The following is a 24,285-nucleotide window of genomic DNA, read 5'->3' on the forward strand; positions in this document are numbered from 1 at the left end:
CGAAAATGTACGGTTTCTGTGAAATTCCTAATTTACGCGGGCGAAGCCGCGCGGGACATCTAGTGCATAATAAAAGGATTTTTGACAACAATCACGATTCACGAAATATGACTAGTTACATGTTAGGTCTCATGATAATAGATTAATAACGAATGTAAAGTGATCCTGTTGTAGGCACTAAGGAGTAAGGTTCCGGAAAAATTATGGGTTTCCGCGTTACATTCGAATTTCGGTGCGACAGAGTTGCGGGCGTCATCTAGTCATTAAAAACTTAAAATAAATATGAATTTAAAGTTAAGTATGACACGTCTCGCGAATTGGATCATACATGTGTGGTGACAGAACCGCGCGTGCCCGTCAATACCAATGCGCTCCCCTGCTGTGTCCCACAGGATATACATCCCGGAAGAATTAGTCCGCTCTATAACACGAATACACAAAAAATTCTATATAAAAAGGTGTACCTAACAAAACAAAGTGATAATAGTGATAACGCTTTAGGTGTGTAATTGTGTATAGGGCATGTAATATCGGATGATGTTCGATTCCGGAACTGAGTTACGATACTACAGGTTCAATTCCGGAATTCCGGAATCAGTTCCGGAAAATATAGAGAATACTACAAAAAAAAAACAATAAATCAGAATTCAAAATGTTTTATTTAATCAAATCTTAATGAGAAAGTTACGAAATCTCGGAATTCCGGGATCCATGCCCGTTGATCATGATCATTGTGTATGTGTCCCTATAGAGTTCACTGTGAAATAGCAGAGCTGAAAGAGTAACTGTTGACTTCTTGGATTAGTGAATTTGCCCATGCACGAAAGTTACTTTTCGACGGAGCTACTTTTACTGTGAACTCTATAATATGGCCTATGGGACACACCCTGAAGTATAATCATTTATTTTGTAACACCTTGTACATTAAAACTGCATGTAAAGAAAATGAATTTTTAATAGATTTCCCTTTCAATATTATTATTTATTGCAGCCTTTCTCAAAGTGCGCTCACTGCTCCGTGCTTCCCTGGGGCAAAGGCCTTGTACTCCTACAAGGCCTCCGCGAGCGACACATTAAAACAGTTTTTAGGAATGTCATCAGACACCAGCATTGGGACAATACATTCAAAGACAAAACATTTAATTTTTCTTGGGTCCGCTAAAGTTGAGTCCGCTAAAGTTGAGTTCTTAAAACGGTTCCGTAACCAAAAAGTTTGAGATTCGCTGAGCTATAGGCTATTCAAGCAAGTTTAAAGTGGTTACAGGTGTTGTAGGGATAACCAGGGAAAACCACATTTATGTCAGAGATAGCATTTTTCTGTGAGTCTTCATGCTGATGCAAATGTGTTAACTTTCTATGCGTGTGTAACTGGGCCCAAGTTTCGGGATATCCTTTTAACTAGTTCAAACAGATAAGAATATTTTTTCAAAGGTTCTTTATATAATCTATTGTTGTTTACATAGATCTAGATGTAGGACAATACAAATCGTTCGCTCGGCCGTGAAAAAGGTCACAAAACGAATCGATGCAGTTAATCAGGATTAAACACGGCTCTACGCCCCGAAAGTGTGACGGAATTGTGAAAACGCAACGGAAAAATCCACGTAATAGAAATTAGAAAATTGCTTAGGTCAGGCCCGCGGTCGTTATGAAAATGGACGCGGCGTTCGTTCGACATTTACTTCTCATTTTAAAGGTAATTTTGAATCTTTACTAAGAGGAATTCTTGGTCTTCTTGTAGCTATGCCTAAAACTCGTAAATTATTATAACGGAGCCAAGAACTGGTCATGGTGGTGCTTTGGAGTATATGGACAATCTTGGATCCGTCTCTTCCTTAGTTCCCCTAATGTCTTTACAAGTTTGTCTGCTCCAATTTAGAATATTAGCCAACAGGGTCGGATTTATATTTTTTATGAGTACCTATAGGCCACTTTAATGTTGCCGCCCCTATATACCTAGTCTGCCCCCATCCTATGACGCTGCCGCCCCCTAGGACGCCATAGGACGCTGCCGGCCATAGGCCATGGCCATTATTAACCTGTTCCAAACGTGTTGCAGGCGACAAAGGCGTTCCTGGAGGCACTGAGCGAGACGGGCGCGGCGTGCGTGTCGCGCGCTACGGCCATCAAGTTCCTGTTGGCGCGCAAGTTCGATGTGGCGCGCGCGCACGCGCTGTGGCGGCAGCATGAGGCGACGCGCCGCCGGGAGGGCCTCGTCAAGTTCGAGCCCTTCGAGGAGCCGCTCAAGAGCGAGCTCGAGACGGGGAAGTTCACTATACTGGTAGGTATCTCGTATTAATACCGAAATGTTAGAATTTAGTCTGATGGCCTTTTTACCAACCGTCCCCTAATGCTAAGCAGGGCCAGATTTATATTTTTATGAGTAAAGACCATTTTAATTTTGCCACCCCTATGCACGAACTCTGCCGCCACTCTAGGACTGATGATACATAAATCCAGAGCCGATGCTAAGTGTTCCCTCGCAGTCTTTCATGCATCTGATAAAACCAACACATTCGTTTTTGACAACATATTTTATTGGAACGAAGTCGCTTATCGCGCGTTGCGAAAGGGGGCTAGAGGGAAAAAGTTGTAACGACATGACACAAAAGTGTCGGTATATTACAATTAGAGCCGTGCCGCGTGCGGTAGCGCGTGTTTCTCTCTCTGTCTGTCTTTCTCTCTCTTTTTTTTTTGGGGAGTTTTTTTATAACTTCATTTCATCCGGGTGTCCCTTGACATCTCTCAAATTTTTGTTTCACTAAAGTTCTTAGATCCTAAAGATGTAGGTGACAAAAATGTTGGTGAAATCTTATAGGATAGATACACTTAATGTGCGCTAGGGGATACTTAGCGTTAGGGGTTGGTACTTGATTAGTGAAAACAGGCATGAAGCTCTGACTTAGGAAAAGCAACTTAAAGGTTTTAGGCTGAGGTTGAAAAGGTTGAGAACTTATTTTTTAACTCATCACATAAGACGATCCTGCTATGAGGCTGCCATAGTCTGCAGAGTGCTGACGTAGAGAAGTTGGAACATACTCAATTTTTTATTAAAAGCAAAACCAACCTAAGATAAATCAATAAACTTAGTAAGAGGGTAAGGCCAAATTAGCCTCGAAGAAGCTTGGTGTTCTTAATAGAGCGAGACAGTACTTCGTGCGTTGCTGGCCTTTTAAGAGAGAATAGGGTAATAGGGGAGGGTAGGGATGGGAAGGTAAGGGAATAGGGTAGGTGATTGGGCCTCCGGTAAACTCACTCACTCGGCGAAACACAGCGCAAGCGCTGTTTCACGCCGGTTTTCTGTGAGAACGTGGTATTTCTCCGGTCGAGCCGGCCCATTCGTGCCGAAGCATGGCTCTCCCACGTCTAGCTGTATGCACACATACTCGTTGACGTCATTGCAGCTTTCGCTAGAACACTGCAGCTGTCTGCTATGACCGTGCTGTACGACCTACATGTTATGTACCATCGAGGAAGTTAATTCCTATGCAATTGACAGACCAACGTTATTTGGTCGAATATGTCAATTCAATGTTAATTGTGATCTGTCAGCTGGGTTTGACGTAACGCAACCAAACTTCTTAGGTCCCCGATTTGCATAGGAATCAACTTCTCTGATAGTACATCCAATTTAACTCGAAGCTGCCAGAAAGTCTTATTCGGTTTTTATAACTAGAAACGTTATTATTATTTATTTTCGACGGGCTAGTTCCCGAACCGGTAGTAGGCATCGTAGACTTTCCAGAAAGAGTTAGCGCCCAAACCCCTGAACCGATTTTGCTGGAATTTGGTATGGAGATACCTTGAGTCCCGGAAAAGGACCGTTTTTGCATAATAAAAGAATTTTTGCGTCATATAGTTAATAATACAATAATTACCCGATTGTTTGGCATATTGTTTCACCTGTATGTTGTGTGTTTCAGCCAACCCGCGACGCGATGGGCGCGGCGATCGCGGTGTTTACGGCCAACAAGCACTACCCCGCCCAGACCACACATCAGACTACCTTGCAGGTTAGTGCTATCAGAGATTAGAGAAGTTGATACTTAGGCAGATGGCGGACCTAAGTAATTTGGTCGCGCTATGTCAAATTCATCCGACCGATCACAGCTAACATTGAATTGATATAAGCCGACCAAACGACGTAGGTTCGTCAACTGCCTAGGTATCAATTTCCTCGATGGTACAAACTGGTGGCGCCATCTGTTATCTCCGGACTTCGTTTAGGTGCATTTTGACGTAATCATCTTGGTTACGGTTCGATGTACCTACCATGTACCATCAGAGAAATTGATTTACAGGCGAATGACGGTCCTACGTAATTTGGTTGTTAAAATGTTAACTTGACATACCCTGAGTGACCTGACCCCATAGGTCCGCTAACTGCATGTGAATCAATTTCTCTGCTAGTAAAAAAATATGCTGAAGTCCGCTTGCCAGAGACCGGATAGCTTTAGCTGCTTTTTTTAAACGCACCGAAAAATATTGGTATTGGGAATTGGGATCGCATAACGTGTGCGTGGAAACGAGATATTCCCAATATGTAACTCGTTTTCATGTACTCGTTTTGTGAAAACGGCTAAAGGCGATACGGTTACAATCTCTTTCCGAGTTGATACTTGATATAATATGTATGCTGTGGCTTGTGAGCCTTAGAGCCAGTCCACACGGCGCGTTTTGTCAGCGTTGCGTCGATGCAGCGCTGCCGTTTGACACATAGCCGGCCACACGGGCGCTGCGCCATCGTAGCGTTATTACGAAGCAGTCTTAACGTCAACACCCCCAACCACTTCGCCTCGGGGGCTGGCAGCTGTCCGTCACGTGTGCGTTGCGATGACGCAGCGCGCCATATGAACACCTTGGTTATTTGTATGTAAAACAACGCAACGCGACGTGTGGACTGGCTCTTACTTCTTTATGTCGTGAATCGCAATGAATTTGCGTCAAGTTAGTAGCATGCAGCAACAGCATGTTCTTAAGCGTCGTTTATTCAGCCCTGTTGGGCAGGCAAGTGGGCAGCTCGAGAATGTAAATAGTCACTGGTGCTGCCACTCGCCATGCTGCTCCCGCTGCCCGACGCGGCGAGTATGTAGAGGGCTGAGTTTAAACGCTCCGTCGCGTCGTTACTGCCGCAGAAGTATTCAGGGCAATAGTGCCGGCAGCGCGAGGAGTAGCGACACTGGCTGAATGTAAACGGCCGTTCGACTCCAGTGTGACCTAAGCTAATGTGTCCCCGCCCCCCAGGGCGTGGTGTACCAACTGGACGTGGCGTTGCAGTCGGCGGAGACGCAGCGTCACGGGCTGGTGTTCATCTACGACATGACCGACTCCAAATACACCAACTTCGACTACGACCTGTCGCAGAAGATACTCACCATGCTCAAGGTCAGTCCTTATATTAATGATACACTGATTAATACCAGTGGAGGATTTTTGTCACCTGAAGGCAATTGCTGAATAATATTGATACAACGGTAACACCAGTGGCGGATATAAATTTCGCCGTCTGTAGGTTTAAAAAGAAAGGAGCAATACGAATATTATGAACTATCGGCTCGTTGTTGCGATATTATAATAATATCTATTGACGCTTCACACCACGTCAGTCTGGCCCTGTGGTAAGTACCTGAAGGACTTGTGTTACAGGTACCAGACAACGGAAATATATTTAATACTTTTATACTATACATATATTTAAGATTTTTATTATATGATACACATATTTAATTTAGATATTGGCTAGTGATACCTTTGAGATATTGGCTAGTGTCAGCATCTTACTAGCAACTAAGGGCGTTCGCTGCGTTGAGCGTGTGCCCGGTGCCCCCTAGGCCGCGGCCTATACGGCATATTTATAAATCCAGGGCTGCTAGCAAGTAAAAACGTTAATTTCTTAGAATATAGAAAACATATTTTGTTACAAACTAAATAAAGGCAGCGTCATCTATCGATCAGGGCGGTAAAAATGATGCAATACATTTCTGTACCCTAATTTTTTTTTTATGAAATAAGGGGGCAAACGTGCAAACGGGTCACCTGATGGAAAGCAACTTCCGTCGCCCATGGACACTCGCAGCATCAGAAGAGCTGCAGGTACGTTGCCGGGCTTTTAAGAGGGAATAGGGTAATAAGGGAGGGTAGGGATGGGAAGGGAAGGGAATAGGGGAGGATAGGAAAGGGAATTGGGCCTCCGGTAAACTCACTCACTCGGCGAAACACAGTGCAAGCGCTGTTTCACGCCGGTTTTCTGTGAGAACGTGGTATTTCTCCGGTCGAGCCGGCCCATTCGTGCCCAAGCATGGCTCTCCCACATAATGTGACCACCATGACATAACCTGACTAAATTGCGTAGTTCTTGCCTATGAATCCTATGATTCAATTTATTCAATAATTTATCTGATAGTTCACTTAACAGTTACGTGACAGTTACATTGCATGCATGCATTTAATTAAAACTTTGTAAAAGTTAAAATTGATAGAGCACTTAGTAAAATGGCCGCTAGTCAGCTAGTTAGCGCCGGTAAACTCAATAAAAGCCTGAAATGGCTCCAGCCAAACTTTGGTTGAACGTTTAGCTCGCGAATTATTTTACTCTGAGTTCGGTAGACAACTTGGGAACTAGAAGTGGGTTAAACTGAAGATGTGTTTAATATACCTACACTTTCCTACCGCATAAGATGTAGATGAACTAGATTTTCCATCAAGTTGTCTATACAAAATATTTATTTAATTTTTTCCATGTGCATGATGAAATAAATCCAATATAGGTACGAGTGTGTATTTAAACAATTCGTATTCTCTCTTACTTCTCTACAAAACACATTTATTTTTACAAACTATTAGGATAAAAGACATTGTGGAAATGATAAGGCCCCAAAGACATCTTTCTGATTCGGTCAGGCCGAAGACCACTGAATTTTAGTGGTTGTAACTTGTAATAATCCAGTCGCGAAGTATGTGAGCAAACTGAGCATAATGACCCATCGAAACTCCCTCTCTCTCTTCCAAAAGGCAGCTCAAAAATCTTAGGCTCAAACCGACGTGGTATTATCGACAATATGTAAGTGTTAAAATATACATCACCAAAAATGAATTTATGACGGTGAAATGTAATCGCGAACCTATTCTGAATATTCAATATAACACGTACAAAACGTATATAACGTATATCGAACGTAGATACAAAAGTGATTTCCCGCTCACAGTATGCTCGGGGATGTTTGCTCACAAAAACTCAAATGCAGTGATATTACCTCTAGCGTTTTCCCCAAATAAAGGGAAAGTTTGTACCGGTTTTTGGGTCTATACTCTATAGTCTATAGTCTATTGAGTCTATTGTATATTGAACGTAAATGGAAAAATTTGAAAATTATAGGGTTTGACCATACTGCCCTAAATACCTTATGGGTTTTCATTGTAATATAAATTTACGGTGAAACCCCCTAAAGTATAAGGTATCTATTAAAAATATAAATCGAGATTTAACGTAGCGGAAATATCTAATAAGATAGCTTTGATGATTCTGATGACTGATCTAATGTATTTCGTCGTTAATAATATTCTAAATACATACGAAAATTCATATTTTCTTTTTTAAGTTGCAATTTTAGGAGGTTTTTGGGACTTTATGCAAGGTAAGGGAGTATTATAGCGAGCTGGTAACACTGACATAAAAACCTGAACGCAATTTAAACCACATATTACGTTACGGCGTTAACGGGATCGCATTGTTTGATGTTTGCATGTTGTATTTTGTTTTATTGCGCTAGTCAAAGGATATGTTTAGTTTTCAGTATCGCCAGCCTTGATATACTGCTAACTTAACCTGCTAAATTCCTACGAATTGATTACTCGTAGCTAAATTGTAATTTAAGTCGATTTGATATTTACTGAAAATTGACGTAAACATACCTATTTTTAAAACCCCCGTCAAAAAAGTGTAAGTAAGTTTGACGTGTCTATCTGTATGTCTGTCTTTCAATTCCAATTTTGATCTAGTTTTTTTTTTGTTTGAAAACTAAGATGTTCGAGACTGTTGTAAGCAATAGTTCATCACCTGCATCAGAACGCTTTTGCAAATACGTACGTACGTATACGCAATTTTTCAGCACTGTTATAAACGTTCTTATAACAGTGCTGAAAAATTTGGGTTTAAGCAGCCTTAAAAGAATTATTCCAAGGTTCGTGGTTTTTGTCTGTCACTGTGCCATACAAATACAAGTTTCATAACAAACGCGAATCGAATCTAAACAATATTAAATTAGAATCCAGGATAAAATTTGTCTACTTAGCTCAAAGTTAGAAATTAAAGTACTCCCCGAATGGATACAATTTAATTAATTGAATTAATTACTGTAGTGTGATTTATCACCGGTTTCAAATTTATGTCGCGTTTAATTCTAAATAACAATTTCTATTCAAGGTGGCTTTCCGATCCTTGCGGCAAGCGATGGCGACCGACAAAAATTAAAATAAAAAACTTGAGAGATGTCAAGGGACACCCGAATGGAACAAAGTTATTTCTTAGGCCGCGTCCCCATCAGACACGGCGCGGTACCGGCACCGTGTTACGGCACGACGCGACGCCTCCACCGTGACACGGTACGTCGCCGGACCGTGACACGGTGCCGTAAACGGTACACCGCGCGCCCCTATACTGGTGAAACTTCCGAACAAAAATTGTGTCCAAACATAAATAAGGCATATGAAAATACATATCAAAGTCGCGTAATGCAAATATTGTCATATATACCGAGGAAATTTTATCTATAACTTTCCCTTTAATCTTTAAAACTACACAACGGGTTTTGATGCGGTTTTCTTTAACACGTTCGTTCCCACTACGATTTTCATGATGTCTTCTCGGATGCCGCCTACATTGTACGGCGGACTCACCAGGTCAGTCGCCGGCACTGCAATATAAATTAAATCGACTCACCACGTGAGTTCACTGGCACCACGTAAGGGTAAATTCAATTTTTTGTTATTTTTGTGGCCGTTACAGTGTAACTAAAGTGTTTAACGCAATTATCGTCTTAGTAACAACAAGAGAATAATTCTTTTGCGATCCATATCCAGATACGCACTCTCGTTCGAGCGCAAATATCGACTGAATAGGGACGCACCGTACGCGGCACCGTGATACGGCACGGCGCCGTACCGTATCACGGTGGCGGCGTCGTGCCGTAACACGGTGCCGGCGCCGCGCCGTGTCTGATGGGGACGCGGCCTTATGTTCAAAAAACCTGTATGTACCTACTATCAGTATATAAGTAGTTTGGTTGCGTTACGTCACACCCAGCTGACAGATCACAATTAACATTGAATTGACATATTCGACCAAATAACGTTGGTCTGTCAATTGCATAGGAATCAACTTCCTCGATGGTACATATGCACTCAAAAAGTTATTAAAAAACGCCATCTATTGACGCCCAGGAATACTAACAACGCGTCACTGTTTATTCTCAAAAAACGCTAGTTATCTAGTTGACGCACAGGAATTTCATCAACGCCCTCTGCCCCTACCATACAGGTACTAATAAAAAAGTTCATAAAGTGGCATTTCGTTTGAATTTTTGTCGGTCGCGGTCGCTAGTCCCGTTTTTAGTATAACTAGAGATCGCCCAATGGTCAAAATTCGACCTCAAATAAAAAAATAAATTAAAAGTTTCAAACAACGCTATTGATATTCTATTGTCAAAATATTGATTTTATTATTTTTTTGTCATAATTCCTGCGACAGTCTCAGATTAATAAAGTCAAAATATGATGATTGACTGGCCTAACTGGATAAAAAAAAACTAAATCTTTTTCAATTTGACAACAGACTTAAACCATAAATAATAGAGTACAATTCGTGTGTATAGGCTTGTCAATCAAAATCTCCTAGTGTGTGTGTTCAGTGTTGTAGTGTGTGTAATGTTTTATTTAAAAAGAAAATGTATGATAAAAGCATAATTTCAAAATAATATTAGCTCGATGCACTCTTTCACCATATAAACTATAACTGTGCAAAATTTCAATCACCTACGTTTCGGCATTTTTCGTCAAAAGGGATCCAAAGTTTTTCGCTCGCGTATTAATATTATATACTTAATATTATAAATGCGAAAGTATCTCTGTCTGTCTGTCTGTCTCGCTTTCACGCCAAAACTACTGAACCGATTGTAATGAAATTTTGTACACATATAGTCTAAAGCCTGAGAAAGGACATAGGCTACTTTTTAACTGGAAGAAGGGGTTGTAAGGGGGTGAAAATGCGTAAATTTGTTCAAATTAAGTTAGTTCCAAAAATTCAAAACAGATGGCGCTAAGAGTCATTTACATCGCGCTATCGCTTGCTTTTAAAAGTTTCTATAAGATGTGATACCATCCCAAATTACATTTTTCGATTCTTTAGATTGTTTTACACGATTTTCTATTAGTCACTACTCAGTACTTTATGCAGTATGCAGTGACGTAACCTTAAACCTATGAATGATAAATTATAGCTGTTTATGGGTAAAGTTGTGTAATGAGGGGCTAAATAAGCTTTAAAATTTGGCATAAATAAAGTTTAATTTAAAATAATGAAATATTATGTGCTGTTTTTGGGTATTTTGATTTATGGGGTACCAGGGTTTTAAAAAGCTTTTTTTAACAACAATTTTGTTGACACCGCGCGCTATAAACTGAAGTCCACGCGGACGAAGTCGCGGGCAACAGCTAGTAGTTTATATGGTGAAGGAGTGCATCGAACTAATATTATTTTGAAATTATGCTTTTATCATAAATTTTTTTAACAAACAAAACATTACACACACTACAACACACACACATGAGAAATGACAGATTTTTGAGTGACAAGCCTATACATACGAATTACGAGGGCTGCTATTTATGTATCCGGAACTGGCCACTTACAAGAACAATATTTAAAAAGTAATTACAACATTTGAAAATAGAACTCTTTGGTTGAAGAATACATTTTGTTTCATGTGACTGTCAATTATTTTTCCATTGTGGCGTCATTTTGAAAATTGCGTGTCTTCATTTGCCATGGATTTAACGCGTGAACATTTTCGTGCAATGATTTACTACGATTTTCGGCGTGGGCTAAATCAACAACAGTGCTTTATTCAACTCACCGCAACTTTTGGAGATGAAGCACCATCAAAAACCACTGTTTATCACTGGTACAGTGAGTTTAATCGTGGGCGGTCTATGCTCACGGATGAAAATAAAGAAGGTCGCCCAAAAACAGCTGTTGTCCCACAAAATATAGATGCTGTGCGGGAACTAATAATGCGTGATCGTCATGTTACATATCGCGAGATAGAGGCGTCCTTAGGCATAAGTATGACGAGCATACATAAGATATTACACGAACATTTGGCTGTAAAAAAAATATGTTCGCGTTGGATTCCGCACAACTTGACAATCGATCAAAAACGGGCTCGTGTCGATTGGTGCAAAAAAATGATAAAAAAATACAACCGTGGTACGTCAAAAGCCGTTTATAATATCTACACAGGTGATGAATCTTGGATCTATGCATATGACCCCGAAACTAAACAACAGTCAACGGTGTGGGTGTTCCAAGATGAGCCGAAACCAACAAAAGTTACTCGTGCAAAAAGTACTTTGAAGCAAATGGTCGCCTGTTTTTTTGGAATTAATGGACATGTGGCTACAGTGCCATTAGAGAATCGTAAAACGGTTAATTCTGAATGGTATACGACCATTTATTTACCAGAAGTCTTTGAAGAAATAAGAAAGGACAACCGACAACGCAGAATCATATTACATCACGACAATGCTAGCTGTCACACCTCAGCTGAAACAACTCAGTTTTTGGAGGGTCAAAAGATCGAATTGACTGGTCATCCGCCGTACAGCCCTGATTTGGCACCTAACGATTTCTTTTTATTTCCATACGCGAAGAACAAATTACGTGGTCAACGTTTTTCGAGCCGCGAAGAGGCTGTTGATGCGTTCAAAATGCACGTTTTGGAGATACCTCAATCAGAATGGAAAAAGTGCTATGAAAATTGGTTCCAGCGTATGCAAAAGTGAGTCGATCATCGCGGCGAATATTTTGAAAAGCAATAAAACCATATTAAATGATATATGTTTGTTTCTTTTTTTAATTCCGGATACATAAATAGCAGCCCTCGTATACTTACTCTTTTTATTTCTGGTTGAAGTCTGTTGACAACAAGTTGACAAATTTAAAATGGATTATAGTTTATTTTTATTGAATCTAAGATATTATTAGACAATGCTTACACAACCAGTCTGAGATCAGCTGAGTCCCAGAGACAAAAGTTGAAAAAAAAAGATAAAGTCAATATTTTTTACAAAATATAGGTAGTAGTCCTAAATGTCGTTGAAACTAAGGTCGAATTTCGACCATTGGGCGATCTCTAGTTATTATAAAGCGAAAATATTTGTCTCTATGTCTAGTTATTAAAATTAACGAGTTTGGTGAAATTGACACAGATATCAAGGATATGGCTACTTTATCGCGACAAAACTTACGATTCCCGCAGTTTTGTTTTTGTGCCCACTGAATCGTACTGAACAGTAATAGACTACTATCAATAGATTCCACTACATAAAATTGAAAAGTACTAAATGCATTATACAAAATAAAGCACTAGGACATCCGTCTAGACACTAAACTAAAGTCTAGACTATGAGCCAGCTGAGTCATAAAAGGGGGTGGGCTTCGCTCAGAGCTCTAGCTTCTATTAAGAGTAGGTACCTAGCATAATCTAGCTACCATAATTTATAAATAGAATATACCTAGTGAATATTAGTTGTTAGTCTACGCTAGTGATGGCGAACTAATGGCACGCGTGCCACCAGTGGCCCGTCACATAAAATTTGGAGCACGCTTCTGGTTACAAAACTAGGATCAAAATTATTTTACCAACAATTAAGGTTATAGAATCTAGAATCCGGAGGTTGATTTATATTCTAAATCTATAATATAGAACCACCTCTGCATTTTAAACTAGGCCTTTGCATCCGTTGTGGATGATATTTTATACACTATTTTCAGAGCGAAATAACCACTCTCCAAATACTGTAGCCAGGCACTACAAGATTTTTTAAATGCCTGTATGGTTGCCCAAGCACATACGGCATTCTAGCAACATAGTCGGCCTAGTCCAGAGGAAAGAACTAGTCAATACGTCTGGGACCAACCATGTGCGGGTTTCCTCACGATGTTTTCCTTCACCGTACGAGCGTCCGTATTGTGTACTTGAGATCAGAAAATGTCTCATTGGTACACGCCTCCACCCGGGATCGAACCTGCACCCTCTACGAGTGCGAACCAAAGGTCTACCCAGGCCACGGACGCTCATACCTCTACATAGTGAGCACCAAATTAAGTAAATTTTGAAATACGCATCAAATCACAACAAAATATTGAATGACACTTTTATGACTTCTTCAGAAAGATTTCTTCGGAAAAAGGGTACGGTGATACGGAAAGGTTACGTCCCTGGTCTACGCTCTACAGTCCTGTAGTAAGCTTCTACGTAGACTCAGTAGACAATTAAAGAACATACGTCCTCCATTATTAGATGTCGGTCAATGAAATAACGTCTTACTGCTTAATTTTTAATTAGTAAAACTCATAAAAGTAATAAGATCATGAAATGATTTTCTACCCCAATTATCTCGGCGGATGTGGAGTGTTTTAGTTTTAGGGGTCGCCCCGAACTTTGGGAGTACTTCCTACAACTTCGTAGCGTGAAATTGTCAGATATATAATTCCGATAAAACCGCGCGGCTGATCCTCTCGATAAACAATTCAATAAAAAAATTATTATGCCACTTGGATCTATCCAATTTGTTTTTTATTCAGCGCAGAAATAATGAAAACCTTAAAGTTTTTATTTTTTATTTTTAGGCTAAAAGTAGCAATAGCGATACGAGAAAATCACTCTATGACGTGCGAATCTAGGAAACCTACGAACATTGCCCGCCATCCCGGAGTAATATTTGGGTCACCGCCGTAGGGTCGCGGCACATTGCGTACTTTGTTTCCCATTCCCCGCAGTTCCGCTCGAGCGAGTGCGCCATTGAGTAATTAATTTGCGTTTCGTTCGTAGTTAAATCTAGTTGCGACTGAGGAGTCCCAAGTTTTTCCGTAGCGCCGTGGGCGGATTTCGTAGTCCGTAGCTCGGTGAGGCGGGCTGCGGCGCGAGTCGCCTACGTCAGTCGAGGCCGCGTACCCCAAGCGAGTGGACGTGTCGTACGCTGCCGTTTTTTCTCAATCACTACTCGAATTGCGACAACTATTCTTGTCCCAAATACGTTATCGAGAACGAGTTTACTGATAGTGTTTCGTGGATTATCTGATAGTATTTGCTCGTCGCGTTGAATTAGGTGTTTTTCGGTGGTGGTGTTGTGCTAGTGCCAAGGATAGAGGATACGAGTGTGTCTGAAGCCAGAACTCTTAGGGTTCTCGTGTGAGGCTGCCCGTGTGGACATCGGATCGATAGGAGCTGAGCCTAAACAAACGAAGCAACATCTGATACAGGTAAATTAGCCGCTACAATGTTTAGATGGTCCTTCATATCCAGAAGATTGATCACATTACTCATACTCCTCTTAATGTATTAATGTTTCACACTAAAACATATAGAGTAATAAATTGTTGAGTTTGTTTCGCTGGTTCCTGTGTCGTCATTCAGTAGCACAATATATTAAATATTAATTTCCACTTTTTCTTGTAGGCCACATTTAAGAAGATTCAAAATAAAATTAAAAACAAAATTATCGTAGAGCATTATATGTTATCAACTCAATAACTTTTTTCTACCAACCTACCAACAGACGATTATATTTTACAGTCAGTCGAATAACCTCTGGTTTTACGTGTTTGTGTTTGTCAACTACTAACGAACTCTATTTATGCCGGAGCGAATTATGAGATCAAAACAGTCCTTGGCAGAGCTAGTTTTGTCTGTAAATATAAATTTAGCTCAGCCCGTGTATTTTCGCCAAGAAAATTGTGTTTATTTTCGCTTGTATCTTATCTTGTATCTCGTAGTTTTATAGCAGGTACTGAAGATAAACAGAAAGAGGCGATAAAAGTTGGGCTAACGTCAGCCAGATCTATAAAATTATCTCCACTGAAACTCTACCAATTCAGACTGGATTCTTCTTCTTTCTTGGCTTAGTGTCGATTTGGCTGTAATCGTCGCAATGTCAATTTGACCTTGACCCTCTTCAACCATTTTCGATAACATAAAAATAACCCTGTATTTGTATTTTGTAGGTCGAGGAAAAATGAAAATGTCGTATCTACTTACTTATCTTATTAATGCCATGTCAAATCAGCCCAAACTTATCTAAAACAGAAGTAACTTATTTGTGACCAATGTTTACGATCCATTGCGAATTATCCTCAGTTACTGGTTTTTAGATAACAAAATATATAAGATACTCTTACGGTGACGCCGCGTTAAAGTAAAAAATCGTTTTGGCTATGTTTTAGATCGCTTGTTTTCTATGAGAGGCCGGCCCGGCCTCTCATAGAAAACAAGAAATGGAACAGCAAGAAATGGAAAGGGCGTAAGCGACAAAATGGTCGATCGCGTAATTTAAAAACCATAAATATATTTCATATAAGCTATGGGCAAATTGTAGTGTATTCTTGAACTAATCTATGTGCAAATTTTGGAAACTTAAATCACTCTATTCTGTTGTCAAAATTAGAATCCCTGTTTATATAGAGGTCTTTTTGATTAATTATTCTGTGTTATAAAAGTTGACCAATCGTGTTATGCTATGGGTAATTCAAAGTATATAAAGGCCTGATGAATACTGACAATGAACTTTAATTTCTTAGCTTTAGTCATTGTTGAGAAAAATCGATATCGCTGCAGCGAAATTATCAAGGCGTCATCTTAACTGAAACATAAAGCAGGTTATTAACTAATTCTCATATTATATCGAGAACTCTACCTACAGTACCTAGGTATTATTAATGTACTACTTCCGTTGTTTTAACTGCGACTTTGAATTCATTACCTACTAGGTTGTTTACTTCCAACTCGTTATTAACGTAATGCTATATCATAGATATTAGATTAGTCTTAGACATGTAATTTAAACTTATCAATCTTATTATATTTCATGGCTTGCAATAAAAGTTGAAGAATTATGTAAACACAATAAAATATGCTAGGTAATAAAATGAATGAATAACCAATTCATACGTTTAGTGATGTTGCATATTCATAATATTATGTAGTTTCTATTATATAAGCATGAATAACCTTTACATACTAGGTAATAGTTATAGTCAATACTCAATAGTCATTAACAATAAACAATTACAATGTCATTTTTATTTTCGTATGTCTGTCTTTTCTCGTCATGTTAATGTTCATCGTTTCTATCTACGGTGTTTTGCATAAATTCGTACACAAAATAAAAACATAACAGACGGTGATAAATGTTCGCGTGATAATGGCCAAAGTAATCGTCCGATCATCTTGTATAGACATCGGCGTTAATCATTGTTACGTGGGTAAATGGACGCGCAATTTGGAACTTTACGATCCCACTTCTGATGACAGAGCGAAATTGCCCTGGAAAAATACCCCCAAGGTTGCGCCTATTTTATCTCATTTATTAGGGTTCTGTTGCTCAATAGATTAAAATGGAACTCCTATATGCATTCGTGTACTAACCCACAAAAAATTACGTATTGAGTTATGAATGCGGTTAATATGTTCTTTAGAGCATTTAGAATAAGACTGCATTCAAAATTCAACAAATTTTTTTTCTTGGGTTAGGTCACTTAGGACTTAGAACACAAATTCTTAACAGCGCTCATAATATATTCGTCTGTCTGACTTTAAGTGTTTTTGTCCGTCCATATGTCACAGCCACTTCTTTTCGAAACTGTTAGAACTATGCTGTAGAAACTTGGTATTGTTCTATGGATATTAAAATGTACAGCATTAAGAAAAAAAAATTGAGAGGTGTCATGGGACACCCGGATGGAACGAAGTTTATTATTTCTTATGTACAAAAACTTGTATACGAAAGAGAGAGAGAGAAACACGCGCTACTGCACGGCTTACAACTATAGCATTTTTGCTATAGTTGTAACTTGTAGGCCGTGTCTGTGCGGCCTGTGTCACGTGTGGTTCGTCTTAATTTTTTCTGTCTAGCCCCCTTTCGCAATGCGCGATAAGAAACTTCGTTCCAAATGGATATGCTATGAAAAGTAAAAACGACCTATCAAAAATTTAAATTGGTATATTATTCAGTTATCGGTTCCTTATTAGTTATTACCGTTGTTTACATGAAACATAAAATTTGCGTGGTTGAAAGCCTAGTAATTGTTTTTAAATTGTTGGTTGTTTATCGTTCATAGTCGGTTGTTGCTGACTTTGAATGTTTTTACAACATCGTATTATTTTAATTGCTTACCGAATTTAAAGACAAATTCGGTCATTACTTAAAAACAACATTAACCTCTAACTTATAAAGTCGTAGCAATATAGCAGTCTGTATCTAGAATATACTTTGTTATTTGGTTCGAAATTTGGATAGCGATTCGGGTTGGATTATGGATATCGTGCGATTATTGGATTAAAACGAACGCCAGCTTGCATGGCAATTTTGTATGTATGTATTGATTTCTGACGTCCGTCTGAACGTTCATAGTACATACTATACATATAGTAGGCTATAAAACCTGCGTGTACGGATTTTATTGCGAGCCATTTCAGGAGGATTCGAGGATTCTTTTCCGTGACTTGCTGTATAGAATCCCAAATGATGGGATCCTACAACCATAAAATAAAACGTGATAAGACGCGTAAAAGTAGTTTTATTGGCATGTTGAAGGTATAGATATAACCAGAAGCCAAGGGCGATTGGGCTAGATCGTCACGATTCGTCGAAAAGAACTGGTAAGAGCTGGTTTCTTAGGAAACCACTTCAAACTTCACTTACGAGTTTCGACTGATCTGAACAATCCACCTCAAATGAGTTTCCGCCCTTATACTTAAACTACAGACAGAACATTTAATGTGTAGGTATACCTCTAGAAAGGTAAAATGTGGAAGAGTCAATGGGCATCAAAATACATTAACGTTGTAGTCGAGAGCACCATCTACTTTGACGTCATACTGCATTCTCCGCCTCTCCAATAACATCCACGTAGGTGAAGGAAATCCTTAGCCTGAAAGCTTAGAATTCTTTAGTAGTCCATTCCAGTTTACTACAGTTCTTTTACCTTTGTTATATTGTTTCCGAATGTACCCATTTTGTCATATAGGCATTATGTTTTATAGATTCATTTTTATTATCAAAGTAAAGTACGAATACCGGTCTTGACTACTTGAAATCTGTAAACAGCTCTACCAAACACGGTAAGTGCGAAAAAGGCGCCGAAACTAACAAAGCTAGCAACGACAAATCCTTATGACGCTGCACCAAATTTGTCCATCAACATAAACTGTATCGCAATACTCGATCGATATCACGTGCTGTCCACCGGATGGTCTCTGATGACTCGCTAATTGGCCACCTCGTCACGCCCGAGCCGACTACGCCAGGGGAAAATTCGCCCACCGTTTGTAAGGAGCGACGACGTCACGTACGAAATACGCAACTTTCAAACTCATTACGCTTCGAACGCCTCGGATTGCTATAATTCAAGATAAAGTCGCAATTTTTAGGTAGCATTATCTACTGCGCAGTTCGCACGATGCGGATATTTCGCATACCACACCTGATATTTTTAAAGCTTTCCGATATCTGGTTTTCTTTGTCTGTTTATATCAAAAACCGGTAACGATCGGCATTATTAATATCTTGACTCTTACAGTGTATATTCGTATCGATAGGGACGTAAACGGAGCTATGAGCAGCTAATTACTATTCAATGGATTATAGGTTAATGTTCTCTCATTGAGCATTTACGGTCGTTTCTCGTAAAACGTTAAAGCTATGTTAATGGAATAATAACATCGTAATTTGCATCTGACCTTTACGTAACAAATTCTTCGAGCGGACTCATTTCCTCCGGGAAGTGGTCCAATAGCGTCACGGGAAGCTCGCGCGAATCAAGAAGATTTGACTAATGGAAAAGTATTGGATTTACATACCATCAGCACTTGGCACGCTATTCCTCCAATGTTTCTGGGGACAGTAGTAATAATCTTCATCAAGAATGAGGACCTCAATCTTTTATCAAAAACAGTTCCTTAGCGTATCTTGAAACTAGGCGACACTAAGATATATATAGATTTGGCTATAATTTTAATTGATAAGGTGGCTCATAAATTATAATACAGAACAATATAATCGAGGACTATTTGTAGTTCTTTTCAGCCGATTTTATTAACTTATCATTTTTCTTGAACAATGAAGATGTCTTGTCGAACCTTTTTTTGGGTTATGCTTTGTTGGACGGTGGACCACACAATAGTTTCAGCAAACTTTAGGCATAATAATGGGTCACAATTCGTATTCACATTTCATAATACGGTGAGTCCTAGAATCTTCATAAACAAGGTCAGCGGCGAACAGAAATAAGTTTGAAAGAGAATTTGCTCCAGAAAATCCTTATGATAATGTTTCACCAGGGATTGACACGACAAAAGATATTCTATTTTCGAAATTGCGTTTCTTAAATTAAAAACAACGGGGTTCCTCTTCTTAGCTAAGTATAAAAAATTTGGCCATCAACGTGACAACATCATTCTTCCCTTTCTGTCCAGTGCGCCCAAGCATTCATTAATTTCGCGTTAATCTCACTGAAGTGCAGAACTCAATCTGAGTATAGGTAAGCAATTTGTAACGAACCCATCAAAAAAGTTACAGGTGTATTGCAGTTGAAATAATGTAGAGTCCTTCGCTTTAAAATGTACGTTGGCGAAGTGGCAGTAATCTAGTTCGACAAATTAATGACGGAATTGAAACGTATCGGGGCAGCAATTACGCTGAACGTTTCGTTTATTGAAAACGTTTTGGCGCTCGGCCCCGTTCGGGGGTTCGATTCTCGACTCTCGAGGTTCGAATATCGTTTGGTCGCAGACCGGCTCCTTCGCGCGTGAAAGAGCATGTAGCGAGCTTCCTATTGAAATGAAATTCGATGCTTGAGAATCGAGCCCCAGCTGTCGTGTCGCGCGGCGCTCGAGTAATTTTTTCCAAACTACCCGCGCGACGAGCGCTCGAAGGACCGAGGAGTGGGAATATTAAATTCCTCTGTAAACGGCGGGCGATAAAGAAATAGACAAGATTTTACATTGGATTTTACAACCGTGTTAGCTCGGATTAGTATTTCTGTTTTTAAATGATATAAATGATTTTAAAACGAGTGGTAAAACGAGACAATCTTGCATTTTTATACAGCATCGTTACTCCGTAACGGCTGCTGTATCTATGAAATTCTGTAGCTCTTCAATCTTGCTACGTCATATTTCGAGAGCACCGTGCATATTTAAGTTATCTTTCTTTGAACTCCGAAAACTCGATCTGTCGCATACTATTTTCCGATAAGCCCAAACATAAGGATATTTTTTCTCATCAAAGAAACTATTAAGTACCTACCCCTATTCTTTTTGATGTGAAATTTAAAGGACAAATGAAATTCGATTTGGGAATACATTTTGCCATTTAATAATAAAATACAATGAAGGTAACCTCGTTTAATACAGAGGGGAGATAATGTCCGCAAGGAATTGAATTTACAAGGCAGGTGCGCGGATATTTGTATCGCGTAATGATCAGCACAGACGTTCCCAAACTTAAAAAATTACGCTGAATCCGGTGGAACCCCTGCAGTGCAGCTGCATTACTACCAATTTCTTAACCTTGAAAACAATATTTTAGTACCTCAAATTGAAACCAAATTAAATTTTCATGATTCATGCACTTCCCGCTTAGAATATTGGCCCCCTATTTTTGTCACATCCAACGTAGACCGTCGAGTCACCTGTGGACCCCCTGGGGGTCCAGCTACACTATTTTTAAAGGTACTAACTTAGCACAAAGTACTGTCGTACCTTATAGGCAGGTGTTAAAGTGTATAGAAAGGGTTCACATTGTAATATAATCTACATACACTATTATTGGAATAAAAGTAAATCCCTTACTATTTTAATACGGATTCCAGGTACTGACTACATACTGATGAAATATCAGAATTTATCAGTAGCCAGTCAGTAGCCTTAAAACATTCATTTGTGTTTCGTAGAATCTTTAATGCTCTCAATAGTCGGAAAAGCGCTATAGAGTTACCCAGAATATACTTTTAACAAAATATTTAAATAAATTAAAGTAGATATTGCCTGGAACTCTGTATTTGAGCAGCTTCTTGTTAATTGAACCAGCGCCGTAAAGTTTGTTGAGATAATAAATCGTAATTTGTTGAGATATAACAGACGGACAGACATCGAAATCTCAGTAATAGGGTCTCGTTTCATAGTACATCAAGAAACTCCAATTTGAATTTAGTAGTTAAAAATCTGCTACAAGACGCGGACGCAGGTTGGACGGTTCTTCAGGAACGGTTTCTTTGTTCAGATAAGTGACCATATTTTGTAAGCATTATTATACTTTCTCCAACTGTTATTACTGTTGACACGTTGCATTATTATTTAGTATAAAAATGAAATTGTGATACCTAATTTCGGTTACTTACAAACACTTTAAAAGTAAAAGAAAGTAATATTACGTGACTTCCGATTAGTGACTTTTCGTATGGTCACATATAATGGATCGGACAAGTCACAACAGGCGGAAAGCATAAGGCTTAGTGCACATTTTAAATAAATAATTTTTTTATATACAGATTTTATTAAGAAAATTGGAGATTTTTAAACTGGTACGATTAACGTACAAATATATTTTTTCTTGCTTATGTGTTAAGGTGACGCTGCGTTAAAGTAAAAAAACCGTTTTGGATATGTTTTAGATTGCTAGTTTTCTATGAAAGGCCGGCGCGGCCTCTCACAGAAAAAAAGCAATGGAACAGCAAAAAATGGAAAGGGCGTAAGCGACAAAATAGTTTTTGTCGCGTAATTTAAAAACCATAAATACATTTCATATAAGCTATGGTCAAATTAAAGTGTATGCTGGAACCAATCCATGTACAAATTTTGGAAGCTTATATCACCCTCCTCTGTTGGAAAAATAGCAATCCCTTTTTTTACACAGGTCTTTTTGATTGATTATTCTGTGTTATAAAAAGTTGACCAATCGTGTTATGCTATGGGTAAATCAAAGACAAAGACATGATGAATACTGACAATGAACTTTAATTTCTTAGCTTTAGTCGTTGCTCAGAAAAATTGATATCGCTACAACCAAATTATCAAGGCGTCGCCTTTCCTTAACAATAACAAATATACTATTTAAAATGTAAGTACCTAAAAGTTTTATTTTTCAAATAATTTTGATTTTATTTCCACTACTTTTCTATCAGTGAAGTTGAAAATCATTTTGTGCCATTGATATTTGCAGATTTATAATAACTTAGGAATTCGTAGACATGTGAACACATCTTTATGATTATGAGATGTTCGTCCCTCTAATTAATGAAGTTAAATCTATGAAATCAAATAATTTTTTACTTTTATAAGTAGTGCAACAATAAAAATGTTTAAATAAAAGGTATTTGTGTTATAAAAACTTCTTTAAATATGTTAAATATTACTTACTCATGTAATAAACTGAAAAATAACCTAGTGGGTAGGTCACAGAGTCATACTATGGATTAAAAATAATTGCTACTCTTGTTAATCCTTGAAATTATCTATATTTTTTTGATAAATGAAGAAATCCATTTATTGCTGTATTTTTTGGATTAAATAATCCATTTATTGCTGTATTTTTTTGGATTAAATTATATTTTACATTTAGTCACACAATGGAATCTGTTTCGTCGAAAATTCGATTTTGTTTCAATAATGTCAGAATGATATAACGTTTTCGGCGTTCTTTTTAACTTATTCCATTAGTTTAATATTTTTCCTTGTATATGAGATTCAAATAAAGGTAAATAAATGACCTTAAAAATATAGACATATTTTTGCAAGGGTACACGTTTTTTTGAAAATGCCCCTTTACGAAAAATTTAACGCCTCCGTGGTCCAGTGGTTCAGAGCATGGGTCTTGACTCGGAGGTCGTGGGTTCGATTCCCGCGTTGGAAACATGCTATTTCCAAGTTTGGTTAGGACAATGCAGGCTGATCACCTAATTGTCTGACAAGTAAGATGATCCATGCGTCGGATGGGGCATGTAAAAAGTTGGTCCTGCGCCTGACCTCTCGCCAGTCGTGTCGTTCTTCCGTCCCACTGGGTATATGAGAGTAAAAGGAATAGAGAGGTCTCTTGTGTATTGCGCACACACTTGGGCACTATAAAATTACACCTGCGTAACTGGCCTGGTTTCAATGAAACCGGCCACCGTCACCGAAACCGGTGTGGGAATTATTATTATTAGTTGCGAAAGAGTGTCTGTCTCTCTGTCAGTTATTTCTTCGAGCTTGACCGAATTGGATAGGTATGGTGATTGGTGATACTTTAAAGTCTCTTCGTCTATCACATACTATACATAGTATGTATGCACTTTTAGCGTAGGCGGCGCGGCTGGACTGCCGCGCTGGAGATTAATTTCCCAACGATGTTCGTTCAATTACTATCAAATCGAAGTCGCCGACCGAGTTTCCGACGGATTTACAGCTGGTGTGACCTTGGGAAATTGACGTGTTACTAACTATATCAGAGTCGATGAATTTATCATTTCTCAAGTTATTAATTGCCTACGGAAATGACAAGTGAGTAGCGACCTACCTCCCACTTCTGATTAATTTTGTTATAAGATTTAGCAGTCTGGCCCCTGGGTATCCTTGACATTACGTTGAAGTGTTATGCTTAGGAATTACAAGAAGAGAGTATGTTTGATGGTGAAGAATGGAACAAAAATGGAAAAAAAACTTGAGAGGTGTCAAGGACACCCGAATGGAACGAAGTTATTTCCTATGTTTAAAAAACCTGTATACATACATAAATTACATATTATACACTCAAAAAAAATATTAAAAAAACGCCATCTATTGACGCCCAGGAATACTTACAACGCGTCGCTGTTTATTCTCAAAAAAACACCATCTGTTGACGCACAGGAATACTATCAACGCCCTCTGCCCCTACCATGCAGGTATTAAAGTGTCGAGGTCAAATGAAGGTCAAATATCGTTCTGTCTAGCCCCCTTTACGCCGAACACGCGATAAGGAACTCCGTTCCAAAAA

The 24,285-nt window shown here is 38.9% G+C and overlaps 1 protein-coding gene across 1 annotated transcript in view; it reads left to right on the forward strand.

The window, feature by feature from the left end:
• Positions 1-24,285, forward strand: part of LOC121734098 (tyrosine-protein phosphatase non-receptor type 9-like) — a 99,840-nt gene that overhangs the window by 10,737 nt on the left and 64,818 nt on the right. The window contains exons 2-4 of the mRNA XM_042124515.1: positions 2,060-2,281; positions 3,924-4,013; positions 5,245-5,385. Coding sequence (XP_041980449.1) covers positions 2,060-2,281; positions 3,924-4,013; positions 5,245-5,385 — 453 coding nt within the window. The remainder of the gene's footprint in view (positions 1-2,059; positions 2,282-3,923; positions 4,014-5,244; positions 5,386-24,285) is intronic.

The sequence above is a fragment of the Aricia agestis genome, chromosome 15 (assembly GCF_905147365.1).
Source record: "Aricia agestis chromosome 15, ilAriAges1.1, whole genome shotgun sequence".
In the NCBI taxonomy this organism is placed as follows: domain Eukaryota; kingdom Metazoa; phylum Arthropoda; class Insecta; order Lepidoptera; family Lycaenidae; genus Aricia; species Aricia agestis.